Source organism: Balaenoptera ricei, chromosome 12, assembly GCF_028023285.1.
Source record: "Balaenoptera ricei isolate mBalRic1 chromosome 12, mBalRic1.hap2, whole genome shotgun sequence".
NCBI lineage: Eukaryota > Metazoa > Chordata > Mammalia > Artiodactyla > Balaenopteridae > Balaenoptera > Balaenoptera ricei.
Genome location: NC_082650.1, coordinates 32,928,862 through 32,948,351, shown reverse-complemented (window position 1 = coordinate 32,948,351; position 19,490 = coordinate 32,928,862). Strand labels below are relative to the sequence as shown.

The window sequence follows — 19,490 nt, the reverse complement described above, 5'->3', positions numbered from 1 at the left end:
TTAAGTGACTGGGTGTTGAAATCCTACTTCCTTTTCCTTTTCTTTCACAGAAGGAAAATATGGACTGTGCGTATCAAAAATCAGTGTCTCTAGGAAGTTGAGGGTTTGGGACAGTCTTCTTGGACACTCAATCCCAAATACATGGAAGGCAGCTATGAGAGTGGCCAAGGCTGTAATACAGTCATCCACCTTTGTGAGTCTCTCTTTTTCTAAATACAAAGAAAATTCACAGACATCCATGTTGAAAGGGTTCTTAACTTCTAACACGGGTGTGGACACTTGCACCTGAAAAAAAAAAGATTACAGTAGTCACCACCCCATGATATGTAAACTAGCTAAATAATACCAGATGCCTCAATTTAACCATGATATTACAATATATGAGCTTGTTGCACTTTAGCATATTTGTAAATATGACAAAACATAACTTCAAAATAGGCCGCCATCCTGCTTCAAATAAATAATCACATAAAGATATGAAATCTCAAACCAGCGATCATTGACATACCGCATACCTTCTCATTCACAATGACAAAAAGGCTGGGATCCTCCCCGAAAACATCTGGTAGGAGTAAACAGGTGGCTGTCATCTTCATATCTGTCAAAGCAAACAGGCTCACAGTCTAAGTAAAAATAAGCTCTTACCAATTGTTGTAAGTAAAGCCAGTATCAAAACATGTGGATTTTTTTTTGTTACCTTCTACGGAGAACAAACTAGCCTTCTTAGATCAGTGTTTCCCTACCATTTTTTAAACCAACATCCCCTTCTAATAAACATTCAAGATCTCCTGTTCTGCCCTCCAGATCACTGCCAGGAGAAGATAAGAGTTCTGTACTCTCTGTCCCTCAGCCAGGGTGATTTCATTGTACTTTACCTTGTGGCTTGGAAATTACCTTGTGTATGAAATTAACAGGTTACTAGTTTCCTAAATATAATTTTACAATATCAAGTGTACTTTTAAAATCTATACCTCAACTCCTCCTAGTTGAGAAATTCTTTTTTTCTTTCCCACATGTTGTTTCACTGAATTCTACTGAATTCTACAAAGCATAGCTTTCCTAATTATCCTGAATTATACAGATAACTGAGACCACATCACCCTATCCCTTAGGTTTACTAACGTTTCAACATGTCTTCATCTGTATGTTGTTTCATTTTTTCTTGCAATGCAATATTGATTGGATTGTCCACCAAAGAAAAAGAAGCCAGTATATTTTCTGAATAGGATTCCAAAATGTGCCTTGTTTTCTTATAAATATCTGTTCTTGTAAGAAGTTGGAATTCTCTGAACAGCTGAAAAAAGAAAAAGATCACAAGAAAAGCTAATGTATAGAATGTAAGGAAGTAAATTACTCTTTAGAATTATATTAAGCTCTGAATGTTAGTTTATATACTAGATATTTGATTAGCTTTAGTGGAGAAGTATAAAGACTTAGGACGGAGGAGGAGAAAAGAATGAAAGCCTGAAGTGAATAGGAAGAAATAAATAATGGACATGACAAACGTCTAAGCCTGTAGAATTAAAACTGGATGCAGACTCAAGTGAATGAGGGTTACAAAGTACTTGGAAAAAAGCAAACAGAAAACAAATCCCTCTACAAAGTATATGACACATATTTTGGCTGTCTGGGTTACCAAGCTAAGATTCTAGGATCTTACATTTCTTTGCTACATTGTTATATTTTGGCACTGTCCAACAAGAGGCACAAGAAGAAAACTGTCAGATTTCAGGAAGCAAACCTTGAAAAATTCCTGACCATGGTATCCTAAAGGGAAAAGAGCTTTAGAAACTCTGTAAGATCAGACAGAAATAAAGGGTGAAAAACAAAATGAGTCTAGGAGATCTGACTACAAGGTGAAAGCAAAAACAGTTTACCTGTATGGAAACCCCTTTACTCAAAACCACCTTTTCTTGCCACTGCCTAAGTTCTTCCCTTCGGAGAAGTCCACCACCACTGTCCCCCTCCCAACTTTTTTGACAGAGTGGCATTATAAGACTGTTCATCACCCACACTAGTAGGAATTATGTAATTATCACTTTCCTTAAAACACTATAAGGAACAGTTATATACTACCCACTGGGTCTCATCATTTCTTGAGTATTTTGGTGGATCATAAATTGCCCAAAGATTAGGTCCAAAAGTTAAGTTATTGGAAAATTGGAATTCACATTCTCATAAAGACATAGCAGCTCTGCTATCAGGCAACACTCAGTGGACGACTAATTTAGATTAATACCCTACAAAAACCTCTCTCAGCAGAGAGATGTGAAGTGAAGCATGAGGAAGGTAAATATTGTCCACTTTCTTGGGCGCACAGCTTAGGAATTTTTTTAACCTTTTTTTAAAAAAAACTAATTTCAAGTCGACCTTAAAGTTGCAGAAAGAGTAAACAGAGCTCGCAACTTCCCCCAAGGCTAACATTTCTGATCCGTTTGAAAGTAAGCTGTGGATATGATGCCCTCTTACCCCTTAATTCTTCATTGCGTGTTATTATTCCTTGTACTTAGCTAGAAGTACACGGATGCTCTCCTATATAACCACAGCGTAACCATCAAAATCAGGAACATCTAATCCATTCAAACTTGCCCGTTGTTGCAGTCATGCTCTTCAAATCCAGGACCTAATCCAGGAACACGTGAGATTTAGATATCATGTTTCTTTAGTCTCCTTCAATCTGAAGCAGCATCTTGGTTTTCTTAAATTCCCTGACATTTTTGAAAAGTAGAGGCCAATTACTTAGCAGAACACCCCTCATTCTAGATTCGTATGATGTTTCTTCATGATTTATGAATTATGGCAAGAATGCTGGCACTTCTCCATCAGAAGGTGGTAACTGGTGCCATTATTGAAGATACTAACTTATCACTCGGTGAAGATGGAATCTGACAGGTTAATTAATATATATGTTATTAATTAACATATAGTTGTAAGTATTTTAAGGGGAGTTTCCCTTGAGTTGATGTAAATATATTTTTTCCTGTCTTTCAGCCATAAGATTTCACATCCACCAATGATTCTTGCCTGAATCAAGTATTACTATTGAATATGATAGTTGCCAAATGGTGATTTTCTAATTCCATAATTCTTTCTCAATTTATTGGCTTTCTACTCTACGGTGTAGCTTTCTCTTCTCCTACATTAATTATTTATTCATTTATTTGTATCACTACAGAATAATAAATTCCTCTTTACTCAAATGATCATAACTCTAATCCTTTTTTTATTTATATTAATGCTCAGATTGTCCAGATTCGGCCAGTAGGAGTTGACCCCTGAATCCTCTTGACATAGCCTCTTGGTCTGTGAGCACTTCCTTAGTTTCTGGCACTACACAATATTTCAGGTTCATCTCATATTTTTTCTGCCTCAGCCTTGGAGTCAGCTATTTCTCCAAAAGCCCCGGGTTCCTTTTAATGGAGAATGATATTTAAAAACTAAGATTTCAGCCCTTGATGTGCTCATTGCTTCACTGGTGTTCTAGGATTTCTTACAGAACAAAGCTAGGAAATACATATTTGTATATACATGCACACAGACATACATCTATCTGTTTAAATATCTATATATAAGTATTAAAAACCATGAGTTCACACTGATACCTTCAATTCCAACCCAACAACACAGGCCTTATTCCAACCTCCGTGCTTCCCTTACATCCTCTCTCAACAGCGAAAACCTGGCTCCCATTATCCTGGATGTATTGATATTTACTTATTTGCCCAAATCTTCCCCAAACATCATGTAGCCAAACCCCCAGCCATGAATGGTCAGTCACAGAATGGCCAACCCAATATTTACTTATTTGCTCAAATCTTCCCCAAACCTCATGTAGCCAAACCCCCAGTCGTGAATGGTCAGTCACAGAACAGCCCCTCTCTCTACAACCCCTTTTGTCCCAAAGGTTATGAACCTTAATCCTTTTTCATTTTCTATTCAGATTGGATCATTTCTATCTTCAAGTTCACAGACCCTTAGTTTGCATTTCCCAATAAGCATTTCCCTATCCAATGTTTTCATTTCAGATAAATGTTCTTTTCAGTTCTGAATTTCAATTTGGTTCTTTTAAAATACATATTCCATTCTCCGCTAAGATGCCCCACAGTGATGCTGCATGAATTCACTGGTTTTTACCGTGTTCCCACCATCCTGAAGCAGCTGGCTTGATGGAACGGTGAAATGGCCTTTTGAAGACTTGGTTACAGCACCAGTTAGGTAGCAGTTCCTTGTAGGGCTGGGGAAAGGTTCTCCAGGAGCTGTATATGCGCTGAGTCAGAGCCCAATATATGGTGCTGTTTCTCTCGTAGCCAGAATTCACAGGTCCAGGAATCCAGGGGAGGAAACTGGAGTGGCACCACTCACTATTACCCCTAGTGACCACTAGTAGGGAGTCGGAATTAAATTGTGTTCCTTTCAAGAGTGTTAAATTTTGTTCTGGCAGGCAATTAAATTTCTGGTTGATCCTTCTGGTTCTGTCAGACTTAATCTTATCGTTTGTTTGAACGAGTTTATTTTGGTTTATTTTGGTCTTCGTCCTTAGTTCTAGGCAATGGCTCCAACTCAAATCTTGGACATAAAGTATGGACTTTCTGGAGTCTCAGATGGACGCCCGAGACTCTCAGCAAGGTCTTCCCGCTCTGACTGGGCCAGAATTCTTATTTTTCAACACCGTGTGGCCTCTGCTTTCAGGTTGCCGTCCTGTGGCAGCCTCTCTTCGCAGCTTTGTGGGGTCTTGTCCTGTGCAGTCCAGCTCTCAGCCAAAGACCTCTGGGGGATCCCTCCATGGACTTCTGCCCTCCATCTTTCCTCTAGTACCCTGTCTCGCAAATACCAACTACTTCATCATTCCCAAACTCCCACCTCTAACTGTTCAACTCTGTGAGACCACCATTCTGCTTGGCTTTCACCTTTTTGTGCCATGATCTAGAAAGTAACCCCAAGGAAGAAAACTGAGACACATCCTGTATGTTCCCCTTTAATCAAGATCAGAGTCCTACAGATACAGAGAACAAACTAGTGGTTGCCGGAGGGAAGGGGATGGGGAATGGGTGAAATACATGAAGGGGACCAAGAGTCCCCTTGGTTTGTGTTCCCCACCAAATGTTTGTGTCCCCCACCAAATTCATATCTTGAAACCTAGCAGTGTGATGGTATTAGGAGATGAGGTCTTTGGGAGGTGCTTAGGTCATGAGGGCAGAGTCCTCATAAATGGGATTAGTGCCCTTATACAAAAGCCCCCAGAGAGCTAGCTTGCCCTTCAGCCATATGAAGTTACAGCTAAGAAGCACCATCCATGAACCAGAAAGTGCACTCTCACCAGACACTAAATCTGAAGGCACCTTGATCTTGAACTTCCCCGACTCCAGAACTGGGAGAAATAAATTTCAATTGTTTATAAGCTACTCAGTCGATGGTATTTTTGTTTATAGCAGCTAGATTGGACTAAGTCACCAACCATCTAACTCATCCAGCATTCAAAAAAATCAATATTTTATTTGTATTTTACACACAGTACTCTGCTAGGTACTTTGGGAACTACTACAATGTTCAGAACATGCTCCTTACATTTAAAGAGTTTATAGACTATCAGTTTAACAGTTTTTCACTTTAAAAGTATATTTTGTACGTGTGTCAATCTGGCATACTCTTCTAACAGCTAGAGGCTACCGTATATTACTGTTCCTAGCAACCCAAAGATTAAGGAGAAAGCAAGCAATAAATAAGGTAGGGTTGCTGAGAAAAAATTAAATAAAATAATCCATGTAAAGCACTGAGAACATAGCTGCTATGTAGCAAACACTCAGATGTTTGCTATAGACATTATTATTAAAATAAAGCATGCAGGCAAATTCTTATTTCAGTTTCTTTTGGAAGAAGAAAAGCATGTAAAACTTTTCATTTCCAGTTTGGTTGACTGCACCTACAGAATTCCTCCATGAAATATATTCTCAGATAAAAACATTGAAGAGTCTTTCATTATATACTACAGCCAAAATTACACTAAAATTGTAATAGGACCCTTTAATGGCCACCTTAAATAAACTAAATGGCAGGGTGTCTGATTTACCTGTAAACTTCGTATATTTTAAGACCACTTTGTGAAATGATTTGGGATCATAAAGGAAATAGATTTTGAGTAATGTTGCATGCTAACAGTTATCTCATAAACTATCTTGATTGTCTAAATGCATGCAAAGGGAAAATGTTTCCCATTGTCAAAATACCCCAAAGTAGTGGTGCCCCTGCCTCCACAATGTGTCCAGTGATGGAGAACTCTTCAAAGCTGAAGGCAGCCAGTGTGTGTTATCAGAATATGATTCCAGAAATTTTTACCAAATGGTCCTAGTTGTACCCCTTGGGCCTCATGCATTCTCCTGAGATTCATAACCACCATCTTGCTGCATAGTCCTGCTACCACTCCAAGAGGAAAGAAACAAAAATCAATTTGGACATTATAATCAGACTATTATAAGCAAATACCTGATAGGGGCACTTCAGGAAAGGAAACATTTTAAGAATGTCCTTGAGAGGTGTTCTGCTGCCGATCAACTTTCTTCTTATTTCCAAAGTCTGGCTCATCCTCTTATCAATTTCGCTCCAGTCCTTTTCTGTTTTCACATATTCTTGCTGGAACCAGTTAATATGTTCATCTACCTCATAATCTAAACAAACAGCTTCCTCCTGCAAAATATTTTCAAAATATTAATATGTTCCATGTTTCAAGTGGCAGTTTAATGCTTCATGAAAACCTGAGTTATGGGCTATTACGGCACACTCAACGATTCACTCATATGGTGAACACTACTATGTAGCATTATGCTTGACTTGGAACATGGTTAACAAATGTCTTTGACGCTGTGAACAAATCAAACAGTTAATTACTGACTCTGGAATTATAATCTGTTCTCTTTTTAAAAAAATTTATTTATTTATTCATTTATTTAATTTTTGGCTGCATTGGGTCTTTGCTGCTGCACGCGGGTTTTCTCTAGTTGCTGAGAGCAGGGGCTACTCTTCGTTGCGGTGGGCGGGCTTCTCATTGTGGTGGCTTCTCTTGTTGCGGAGCACTGGCTTCTAGGTGCGCGGGCTTCAGTAGTTGTGGCACATGGGCTCCAGTAGTTGTGGCTCACGGGCTCTAGAGCGCAGGCTCAGTAGTTGTGGCGCACAGGCTTAGTTGCTCCGCGGCATGTGGGATCTTCCCGGACCAGGGCTTGAACCTGTGTCCCCTGCATTGGCAGGAGGATTCTTAACCACTGCACCACCAGGGAAGTCCCATAATCTGTTCTCTTGACAGATCTAAGAGTTATTTCATTTCCTACATACCTTTTTACATGGAAACCTAGATTATCCAGAATGTTCACACTGAATAGAAATGTCATTTATTCCCATGCATTTAAATTTTAGAAGACAAAATATTAAGAAGAGATAAAAGGTTTTAAATTAAGTTTTTGTTATTGTTATTGTTTTTATTTTTCCTTCTTAAATGCTTTTTTAGGGCTGCAGTACCATGCCATATAATCCAAATTCAAAATAATTATGGTGGGTATTTTGTGATACTAAATCATGAAGCTGTCAATTATATTCGCTATGCATTTGGGTACATTGGATGGGGTGGGGTGGCTAAAAGTACCTCACATAGTCTCATTAAAAATCTAAGGTAATCAATAGGCTTTGAGGAGACAAGAAAAAAATCTTTCTAGAAAAGTTAGTTGAGCGGACACTTGGCTGAACTACACTTGGATCAACAAGTTGACAAACTGTCTAGCTGACCAGAATGTGAGCAGATGTTACCTGTAAAAGATGGAAAAATGGTAAAGAGCCTAAAAGGCTCCTATATCAAGACTTTTACAAGCATATTAGGAAAGCATCAGGTAGATCCACTATCTGTGAACATAGGATGATTAACAAGACATAGACCAAGTGAACAAATTCCTAGAAAAATATAACATACAAACAGACTAAAAAGAAATTCCTAGAAACTTATATAAATTTAATTAGAAGACAAAAGTCTTTCCACAAAGAAAATACCAAGACCTGAAGTTTTCACAGACAAATTCTACTAAACTTTCAAAACAGAGGGCATACCAAATTTATGCAGATTTTTTCAAGGAGTCAAAAAAAAGAAATTCTATGAAGAATTCCAACCCATTCTACGAAGCTTCTATGTCTATGAATTTGATTCCCAAACCTGAAAGAACTGTATGAGAGAGGATAATTACAGGTCAATCTCATTCATGAATAAAGTTGCAAATATTAGGAACAAGGAACAACTAACTTGGATTTATCCCAGAAATGCAACAAGGGTTTGACATTAGTAACTGGTCATGCTCCCTGCTAACTATGGTGTTCCCCAGAGAGTGTCATTTAACCCTCTAATTCCTCTAAGGGGGTATTTATCTGAGTTATCTGGTCTAAAAGCCACTAGCCACATATGGCTATGGAGCACTTGAACTGTGGCTAGACCAAATTAAGATGTGTGCTGGAAACACTGAATTTCAAAGACTTAGTATGCAAAAAAAGAATGTAAAACATCTCATTAACAATTTTTCATAATGATTACATGTTGAAATGATAATATTGGGTTAAGTAAACTATACTCTTAATGTTATAATTCTGCCTGCTTCTTTTTACGTTTTTTAATGTGGCTACTAGGAAATCTTAAATTATATCTGTGGTTTGTATTATGTTTCTATTGAACAGTGCTGTGTTAGATGCTAGAGTTTTCTTCATACCAAATTCCAGTCATCCCTGTTTCCACTTCTATTATCAAATTGACTTTGGAAACGATGTTTCCCTGTGTAACTTGAACAGTCTCTTTCCTTAACTTTCAGTCACGTGTCTTAGTCAATCAGCAGGGAAACTGCTTTGACTTTGCCCCATGTTTCCAAGTGCACAGCTGACTTGTAAAACTTCACAGTATTAGCAAACGTGCCACCTGCTGATGGCAGTAATTGCATTATATCCAGAATGCAATTAACTGTCAACATTTTTCTTCAACTTTTGCTTCTTGTTCAGTTTTGCACCATGAGAGAAACATCTGTGGAAAAGGCTATAAAAATGATTAGTATTTATACAATAAATCATTATGTCAGGTGCAGTAAGAAACAAACAGTAAATGCCCTAAAAGAAATCAAAAGAAACCTAGTGTATGTCCTTAGCATTGACTAAGCAGATTTTGCATGACTTTCAATTCCATCGTATTTGTAAGCCAAAGAAAGCTAACACACAAAACTACTTCATGACTTTCAAAGTCACTGGGTACATATATACCCAACAAGTAGGAAAAGAAATATTTAAAGAGAGAAATGAATTACAGTAGCCCCCTACTTATCTGTGGGGGATACATTCCAAGAGCCCCACTGGAAGCCTGAAACCACAGATGGTACTGAACCTTATATATACTATGTTTTTCCCTTAACACGTACCTATGGAGAAGTTTAATTTATAAATTAGGCACAGTAAGAGATTAACAACAATAATAATAAAATAGAACAATTATAACAATACACTGTAATAAAAGTTATGTGAATGTGGTCTCTCTCTCAACTTAAAACTTATAAATTGTTTATTTCTAGAACTTTCCATTTAATATTTTCAGAACACAGTTGACTGGGGGTAACTGAAACCCCAGAAAGCGAAACTGTGGATGTTGCGGGGGCTACTGTATAAGTATAGTGTTAGTAATTTAACACCCGGCAGTTTGTTTGTTTATTATTTATCTATTTATTTATTTAACAAAAGTCTGGAGGACTTTGGATGCACCCCACAATCACTTATTAAATCCCTGTGTTCCTGTCCTAGATATAGCATAAGTTTAAAAAAAAAGCATAAATTAACCTCTCTACAGAAACTGCTGCAACATTCCCAGTGTATGTTTGATAAGATATTTCATATCAGAATCGGGCAAAATACTGTGTTTTCTTCATGTTTTAGACTCTGAGAAAAGTCCATAAAACTCCATCACTTGATGAAGCCTGCCCTGGAACAGGAGAATCACTGAGATGTGGATCCAAAGCCTGACATGCTGTACTTGGAGCCGCTGGTATTACTCAGGATAGGCAAGATACTGCGGCTCTATCTAGCAACCCCCAAACGTTAGGGCAACAGAAGTTTATCACGCATGTGAATGTCCCTCTCAGGGCCCAGCTCCTCACCCTCTTCACCCAAGAAACTGGCTCCACCATCTAGAATATCAGTCATCATTGCAAAAGAAAGGGGAAAGATGGGGCACTGCATACTGGATCTTCAATGCGCTTGACATTTCTTCTCACATTCCATTGATCAGAGTCAGTCTCATGGCCACATCTCACTTCAAGGGAGTGGAGATGTACAAACATGATGATTGTCTGGAGGAGACGAGCTGATTAAATTGGTGAGCAGCAATCATATCCACACTCATCCACCTCTGGGTTTCTTACTATGTGAGAGCACAGCTCTCCTTATAGTTTTAGCCAATTTCAGACAGGGTTTTCTGGTAGCTATAGCCAAAACCATAATAACTGAACACTGGAACACCCAATTCTCAAACCAGAAATCAATTCCCTAAATGAATTCTATGTCTAGCAAAACATCCTTCAAATAATGGAGACATTTAAGACATTCCCAGATAAATAAAAAGTGAGAGAATTGATCACTAGCAGATCTGCCCTACCAGAAATACTAAAGATGGTCTTTCAAGCTAAAACGGAAGAACGTTGACTGTAACTCAAATCCACATGAAAAAACAGAGCAGTGGTAAAGGTCACTACATAGGTTAAGTATAAAAGACAGTATCAATGTATTTTCTGGTTGTAACTCTTTCTTTCTCCCATCTTGTTTTCAAAACAATTGCATGAAGCAAGAGTTATAAATTGTGCTGATGGGCATACAGTGTATAAAAGGAAAACGAGTGTAGTTATACAGAGGCAAAGTTTTTATGTGCTGTTTTAATTAAATGGATATTAATCCAAACTAGATTATTATAAATCAAGATGTTAGTTGTAATCCCCAGGGCAACCACTAAGGAAATAACTATGAATGTTTATTTACTAAAAGAAACAATAGGGAACTTAAATTAATACACTAGAAAATGTTTACTTAACACAAAATAAGGCAGTAATTAAGAAATAAAGTAACAAGAAAAAGATGACATATAGAAAACAGATAGCAGACATAAATCCTAACATCACTAATCACATTAGGTAATTGACAAAATGGATTTTTAAAAAATGATCCAAATATATACTGTCTACTAGAGACACACTTTAGATTCAAAGACATAAGTAGACTGAAAGTAAAAAGATGGGAAAAGGTATACCAGTAAGCAGTAACCAAAAGAGAGACAGAATAGCTATATTAATATGAAACAAAATAAATTTTAAGACAAAAATTGATCCTAGAGACAAAGGAAGATATTTTATAATGGGAAGAGGGCCAATCCATTAGGAAGATACAACAATTATAAACTTATATACACTAGCAACAGCAACCCCAAAATCATGTGGCAAAAACTGATAGAATGGAAGGGAGAAAGAGACAATTCAGTAATAACAGTAGCTGGAGCTTTTAATATGTCACTTTCAATAATGAATAGAGCTACTAAACAGATGGTAAACAAGGAACTGGAAGACTAGAGTGACTGCTCTTCCTGGAGAAGACAACATGGATTTTAAGAACTTGGAGCTGGATGTAATAAATCATGCATAAAATGAAAACCTCCAAGAAGATGATATCAAAAGGAATTTTGAAGAAACTGATTGATAGGATTAAATTACTTACTTAAAACTCTTTAAAAAAACCAAAATGTAGACTACATTAACTGATAAAGATAAAATAAGCTGTGCACTTAAAGATCACATTAATAGCCTCCAAACTGAGAGAACTTCATTGCAATTAGGAAAAAGAAAAATAGAAAGAGAGAAAAGCAAAAGCCCCTGTGGAAAATTCAAAGTCCTTCCTGTACTGCTTCAAGAAACCAAAATAAATGTTCACCAAATATCCATTTCAGAGTTAATCTACTCCATAAAGACAGAGGAGAATCTTTTCAAAGTGGGTGAAAAGATCAGGCATTAAATGTGAAAGACTGGACACATGAAAGATTCAAACCAGGTTTTTATCAGAAAAATTTGAAAGAAGCAATGACTATTATTAAAGTCAGCTTATATCCCAAGAGTGAAAAGTTTATGGTAATAAGTCAAAACCTCTACTGGATGAAAGAAACCTCAATAACTTAAGAAAAGAAAATGCGTGCATTAGTCAAAAAGCATTAAAGATGAGTTTAAGCATTTCAAAGTATGTTTACATCCTGATGTTTCAAATGGGGCATGGATGGGGGAGGGATAAATTAGGAGTCAGCAGAGGCCCAAAGGAACCACCAAGGAATCCTCTGCATGAAGAGATTTCCGAGAAATGATGTGCATCAGGCTGGGTAAGTGTGAAGATCGGGGTCCAGTGCCCTATGTCAACCAATTGCCATCCCCACTCCACCCCAGGGTCAGGATGACAGGAGCAGGATGCCTCCATAGGCCACCTGCATCCTGTCACAGCAGGCTCTCCACAAGAGCAAGACAGAGCTTATCCTGATGCTCCTTGCAAGGGCAGATGCTCGGAACCTTCCTTTGGTCCTACCCTCCCACCTGAGCTCAGCACCCCTAGACCAGGCTCTAGTTCTCCTATGAGAAGGCAGGTGCTACAAAGGAGTCCCAGCATGGGTTCTTGAGACAAGGACCCCCTGTCCTTCCCCTTATTCCAGAAAATGAGGGTGAACCACCCCAGAAATGTCTGTACACTAAGTGCTAAGTGATACTAAGTAATAAACACTAAGTAATCAAATGTAATGTGACAATGGCGTAAGAGTAGACTGAGAGACCAGTGGAATAAGGGATAGTGCCCAGAACACACCCAAGTCTTTTGGGGGAACTTAACATACAATAAAAGTACCACCATAAATAAATAAAAAAAGGATGGATTGTTTAGTAATTGGTGTTGTAAGAGCAACTCACCCTATGGCTATCCTTACTTAATAGCATATACAAAGACAGACTCCAGATGACTTAAAGATCTAAACATGAAAATGCAAACTATAAACTTAATAAGAGAAAGAGTAGGAGAATATCTTTGTGACTTAGGGCATGGGAAGGACTGCTTCCTACAAATTAACAAGAAAAAGATGCCAACCCATTAAAAACTGGGCAATGGATCTAAAGAGGTAATTTTCTAAAAGAAGAAACTCAAAAGTCTAACAAACACATGAAGAGATGCTCAGACTCATTAGTCATCAAGGGAAATGCAAATCACAAGAATCAGATTGCACTTTATACCTATTAGACTTGGCAAAACTCACAAGGCTGGCTAGTGCCAAGCAATGGCAGGAAGACAGGGATATGCAGTATTATGGGAGTGAGACTAACAAAATCATTCTAGAAAGTAATTGGTCAGATTAACTACCTGCATGCCCTCTGCCCCATCAGTTCCACTTCTTGGTGGACAAGCCAAAGGAATAACACACAGGTGAGTCCATAACCAGACAGGTATAATGGCGTTCTCTGCAGTACAATCTGTTGAGGGACTTGAGGCAAGGGCTTGTAATAATCGTTACAATCATGGGCTAGAAATATACATAGTAACATGAATGAGTCTTAGAGGGTGTCAGTGAAAAAGTGAAACACGAATGGGGTATAGAATACCATTTTCACTGGCTCAAATATGTATACACCCAAAATCATAGTACACATTTTAGAACACCTTACAAACAAAAAGATACAGATGAAACACAATAGAAGGATTGCCCAAGAGCAGAGGTGAGGAAGAGGGCAGAGAAGAACGAGCACAAAAAGAAGTGAATAGAACAAGAGAAAGGCCTGGCACAGAACAATGACAATAATGTGCCATGAGGTGAGGAGTTTGATTCATCCAACTTTAACACCTGAGGTTTTGCACAAAAAATCATACAGTACAAAGTTAATTCCACTACTCTGCATGCAGCTCCATACAATTCCTGTAAGCTTTTAAAACCAGTGTGTCTTCATCATTTAAACAGGATAATGTTGTCAGCAACTTAAGAAATTACTCAGTTAAGATACAAATGAACTTATTAACAAGACAGAAATAGACTCACAGATATAGAAAACAAACTTATGGTTACCAAAGGGGAAAGGGGGTGGGGGAGGGATAAATTAGGAGTTTAAGATTGACATATACACACTACTATATATAAAATAGGTAAACAAGGACCTACTGTATAGCACAGGGAACTATATTCAATAGCTTGTAATAAACTATAATGGAAAAGAATCTGAAAAAGAACATATATATATGTGTGTGTATATATATAACTGAATCATTTTGCTGTACATCTGAAACACTGTAAATCAACTATACATCAATAAAAAAAGAAATTACTCAGTTAATTCTGTTTTGAGAATCTAATTATGTCTCCGTTTATAAATACTAGAAGAAGTATAATAAAAGGCAATTAAGCAAAGCAAACAGATTTTTCAAATCACAGGGCTACAAGTTGCTTGGACCTAAAGCTAAAAGTCAGATGCATAAGAAGCAACGTCACTTATGTTGCACTTGACAGCATGATTTACAAGCAGCAGTGACATGAGGTCGTGAGGTTGGCAAAGGATTTTTAAACATTGCATTTAAAACCAGTATTTTGTAGGACTGATCTGGAAACAGTCTGGTATTCTGACAAGTATAGCCATCTGCATACCATGGTTATAAGTTTTTTTAAGAGTAGAATATGAGGAACCCAGGCATTTTTAAGACTCATGGGTGGATGTTTTGATGCTGCTGAAGCTTTGGGTTTTGTAGCGTAGTTTAAGCAGTGCCACGCTGACCTTGGAGATTGAGGGAGGAGGAGGGTTGGGGACAAAAGATCTGTCACCTAAGCTCAAACTCACACAAATTCTGCAGCTGCTTGGTTATCTGCAGAAGCCCACGTGACAGGACTAAGAACCACACTGTCCTTCGTTGAGGCATCTACCATCAATTCTTTGGTAAATTCCTTCCAACCACCAAAGGACAAACAACAGAAACAAAAGGAATGAAAAATCTCTTCCCCTCCCTTACTCCTTCCCAAAACCTTCCTCCAGTTTAGCCAAACCCACTTCCCTGCCTTTGAGGGAATGGCCTGCCTCCTGGCGTCTTGCCTGCATCAATATTTTCCATCTCTACAGCACAGGAAATAACTTTTTTCTATATTATGGAAATGCTGTGCCCAGTCAAGAAATTTTAAAAGATGTGAAAGTTGTCACAGTGTATCTTAATCCAACTATCTTTAATTTTCAGAAATCATAAAGACATTAAAAAGGAGCTATCAGAAATTCAAAATGAAGCCCAAAATAATTTAGGCAATTCATCTGAAGTCTAAAATCCCATGAGATAAGTGGTATGTTCAATGGATTTATCCCTCTACTCTTCTTAGTGTTTTCCCATTTGCTTAATCACCATGGAGGGTACAAAACACAGAAACACGTTGTAATGTAATATTCTAGTGTAAAATTTTCTCCATCCTTCAAAGCTTTTGGCTTTACAGAACATGAGGTCATAAACAGGGATGCTACAGTGTTTAAAAGAATCAGCAATTTGTAGCTCCATTTGTAAGAGGGAGGAAAGTAAATCCTTACGAATTAGATTTGCTTGGCAGGAAAAATGTTGCCTCTTCAGATGTGAACAATGACCTCTTTTTGCCCCAGTTGGCAGGAAGGTCAAAACTAAATTCTGTTGCAACTTAACTCATCTTGGGCCCTGGTACATCAACTCATCTTGGGCCCTGGTACATTCAATCCCTGTTCTTTTTGTAGCAAAGACCCTTGCATGGGCCTTAGTAGGATTCAATTTAGAATTCCAGCATGTCTGGGAGACTCCAAGACAGGAACAACAAAAGGTGCAGTTACATGAAGAATTGCGGTGGTTTTGAGAAAGAACGGAAAGACGATTGTACAAACTGGGTCAGTGATGATGTGTCAACATAGGAGAGGAGCTGCCGTTTAGCCTGTGTCCCTCAGGGTGGCCTCTGACCCCCTGGGCTTACCCTTGCTGGGGATAAGTGCTACTTTTCCGATTTTACCATTCATCTATCTATTCCAATGAATTTTGGCGGGACGTGCATCAATTCTGGTGGGATGTGGTGGGAAAGAAAGAAAATTGAATTTAAAATTTGTAAAATTGTAAAATTTGTAAAATTTTAATTCATTTATAAAGGAACTCCATTTGTAGTATATGGAAAATCACATATTTTGAAAATATGCACAAAATAATTATGTTCCTTTACAAAGTGGCTTTTTATTTTAAGAATATAAAAGATTTTAAAATGAATGTAATTCTATCTTATCATGATTTCAGTTTATAATTGGAATATTGCAGTTAAAGTTTCTATAAAATTACACTAAATTTAGGTAACTTTCATCTGTCTTGTCTTTTCATCAAAGAGCAGACATAAAATTATATTATCTTAACTGGCCTGTCATTTGAAAATCTCTTTGAAAATTATAATAAGGTATTTCTTTTTATTTATTTATTTGGCTGCCCCGGGTCTTAGTTGCGGCACGTGGGATCTTTTAGTTGCAGCATGCGAACTCTTAGCTGCAGCATGTGGGATCTAGTTCCTTGGCCAGGGATCGAACCCGGGCCCCCTGCATTGGAGTGTGGAGTCTTAGCCACTGGACCACCAGGGAAGTCCCAATAAGGTATTTCAAAATACTCCTTCATCTAAAATGTTTCTTACTTCTAATGCTGGGATGAACAGTTTACAAAATATGTTAAAAAATATTCCTGTCCCCTGGTGCTTATAAGTAGTGATAATAAAATTGAGATGATCTGACAGGTTGCTCTATTAATATCAGATAACTATACCAGCTGAAGAAGAAAACAGCATATTTACACCAAGTACATTCACTGACATAAACGTGTCTGTAGTGAAAAATTATATTTACATATTCATGTTGGATTGATGTGAAAAGAGATTTTGGGGAGGACATGAGATTTAGCTTCTATAACTTGATAGTTTGGACATCCTTCCTAAGGAGCTCAATCTACTTTATTAGCAGGGGACACTTTTGTTTCTGAGAACACTTGGGGGCTGTGAGGCAGATAAGGAATATTTATAGAATTTCAGGTAATTAGGACCCACGTGAACATTATGTACAGCAAACCCACTGCAGAGGGAGGAATCTCCAGGCCTTGCCTGGGGCCCTTTGCCTGTGGCTCCTCATGGCCGCCTCTGTACAAAGTGAGAACAGTACGGGGTTTTGGACCCATGCATGTGGATTAGCTTCCACCCTGAAACCTTGAAACCAGAAGCAACTTGACCCCTACAATATGAGTATTAAAAAAATTTTCTGTAGCAATAAGAACAGCAAGAACGCAGGATACATTTTAGGATGAGAGGAAAAGAAATTATTCAAAGATCCAGAACTTTAGGGTTTCTCCAGGTTTTTTGAAGATTGTGAAAGAATAAACTTGCGATGTTCAATAACACTCTCTGCTCCGTTTTTGGAAGTCCTCTTTTGGAAATACTCTCATTCACAAAAACAAAACAGATTTTTTTTTAGTTTCTAACCCACACCTCAAATTTTCAAAAGGATATTTTATTTTGTTTTAATTATTTTAAATGCTAGCATTTATTATCCCTTAATCAATCAACCAACCAATACATTGTCAGAACAATTAAAGATTCAATCTTACTTTTATCTGGACGATTTTAATTTCATCAAATCTTATATCAGCAAGAGATTTCCTTGTCTGGCCTTTTCGGTGTCCAAATTTACACTTATTTCTCATCACTTGTTCATCATCTTCTATGGGTCTTCGAACATATTTAAAACGATCTTTGAGGGCTCGTTTCCATAAAAACTGTGTAAAATTATAAAACAGGGCAGTTAATCTCCAAAGAGATTGGAATAATCCTATATAAACAATAAAATCTTTGCCTACCACCTTCAGGTTTGAAATTATTTTCCCATGACAGTAATAGAAATAATATATCTATTCTTCTTTTTATCCTCACAATAATCTTGTGATAATGCTATAAATATATACATATATTGATATTTTGTGTAGTACATAGCTATATGTGTGTGTGTGTGTGTGTGTGTGTGTGTGTATTTGTATACAATGTCATATAGCTAAATATACTGGCTCTTGAGTCTAGAGTTCCTAATTCCTAAAATTGGATACTTTCCACTTTACTCTGGTGTCTCCACAATGCACTCCACTCTCCTGTTGGATTCTAGAAAAGAACTGATACTGGCGTATGCATATATGGACTGACGCGCTTTCTTTAAATGCATCATCAGATGAAGCAGTGTGTGCAACAGAGGAGAGGAGGAGATGGTGCCCTTTGGGGAACTGCCAAGAGTTGTGCCTGGCAGGAACAGAGAGCTCAAGACGTGCAAGGGTAGAAGGTGTAGAAAATAGAGAAGTCAGCCCCAACCTGAAGGGCGTGGTTACCCCAAAAAGAGCTTCAAGGTAATCCGGAACCAGATCCTTTCAAACCCCTCTCTGTGGACAGAGAAGTTCTCTTCTAGAGCAATGGTTCTCAAACTTCAGCCTGAATCACAATTCTTGGAGGATCTGTTAAAACACAGGTTGCTGGGTGCTACCCTCAGAGCCTCTAATTCAGTAGGTCAGGGGCAGGGCTGAGGATCTGCATTTCTTCCAAGTTCCCGAGGGGCAGTGCTGCTGGTGCTTAGCCAGACTCTAGAGATTCTGCTTCAGCAGGTCTGAGAGGAGCCCAGGTGTCTGTATCCTTTAAAGCTTTGTAGAAAGTGGCTGCAGAGCTGGGTTAGGAAGCCCTCTTAGGCCACATCGAGTGGGAAGTGTGGATGGTCAGATTGTGCTCTGGGAGAATCTGTCTGGCATGTGGACGGCTTGGAAGACCAGAGACGTGGTTAATAACTTGGGGACACACCTGGGCTTCTTCCTCAACACACCAACACTGCTAACATTCTTTCCCTCTGCTGGGCCTTTGGTTTTGGCCTGGAAAGCTCTGTCCCTCTCCTCGCCTACCCTGCTGGTATCTAGGTAAAGCTTGCTCTGTTTCCAGATCTCAGCTCAGCCATCACTCCCTTACGGCCTCCCTAACGGCTCACTTCCCTTGGTTATCAGGCTCACCTTTCCTTGTCAACACTTATCACACTGGTAGTTTACCCTCATCACACTGGTAGTTTACCCTCATCTAGGTGATGTTTTTGTTTCTTTTCTTTTTTTGTTCTTTTCATTCTTCCTCTCTTCAAATTTCCCCTTCCTTTCTTCCTTCCTTCCATTCTTTCCTTCCCCTAGGCTGTGAGCACATGAAGAAGGTCTTGGGTCTACTTTGCTCACCAAACCCAGCACAGCGCTTGGTGCATCTTGGAAACTATAAACGCTAGATGCCTTGTGTCTGTCCTCTGTGAAGTACATGGACCCAGGTGTTGAGCAACAGACTAGAAGCAAGACTCTGAGTCTTGGTCTTGCTTGGTAAGTATCTCACTGTGTGAAGAGTGGCCAAACCTGAGCCTCAAGGC

The 19,490-nt window shown here is 38.4% G+C and overlaps 1 protein-coding gene across 1 annotated transcript in view; it reads right to left on the bottom strand.

The window, feature by feature from the left end:
- Positions 1-19,490, bottom strand: part of SAMD3 (sterile alpha motif domain containing 3) — a 41,756-nt gene continuing 22,266 nt past the window's right edge. The window contains exons 7-11 of the mRNA XM_059941943.1: positions 17,671-17,838; positions 6,481-6,681; positions 1,123-1,294; positions 516-598; positions 1-285 (exon numbers count right to left, since the gene is read on the bottom strand). Of these exons, the coding sequence (XP_059797926.1) occupies positions 1-285; positions 516-598; positions 1,123-1,294; positions 6,481-6,681; positions 17,671-17,838 (909 nt within the window). The remainder of the gene's footprint in view (positions 286-515; positions 599-1,122; positions 1,295-6,480; positions 6,682-17,670; positions 17,839-19,490) is intronic.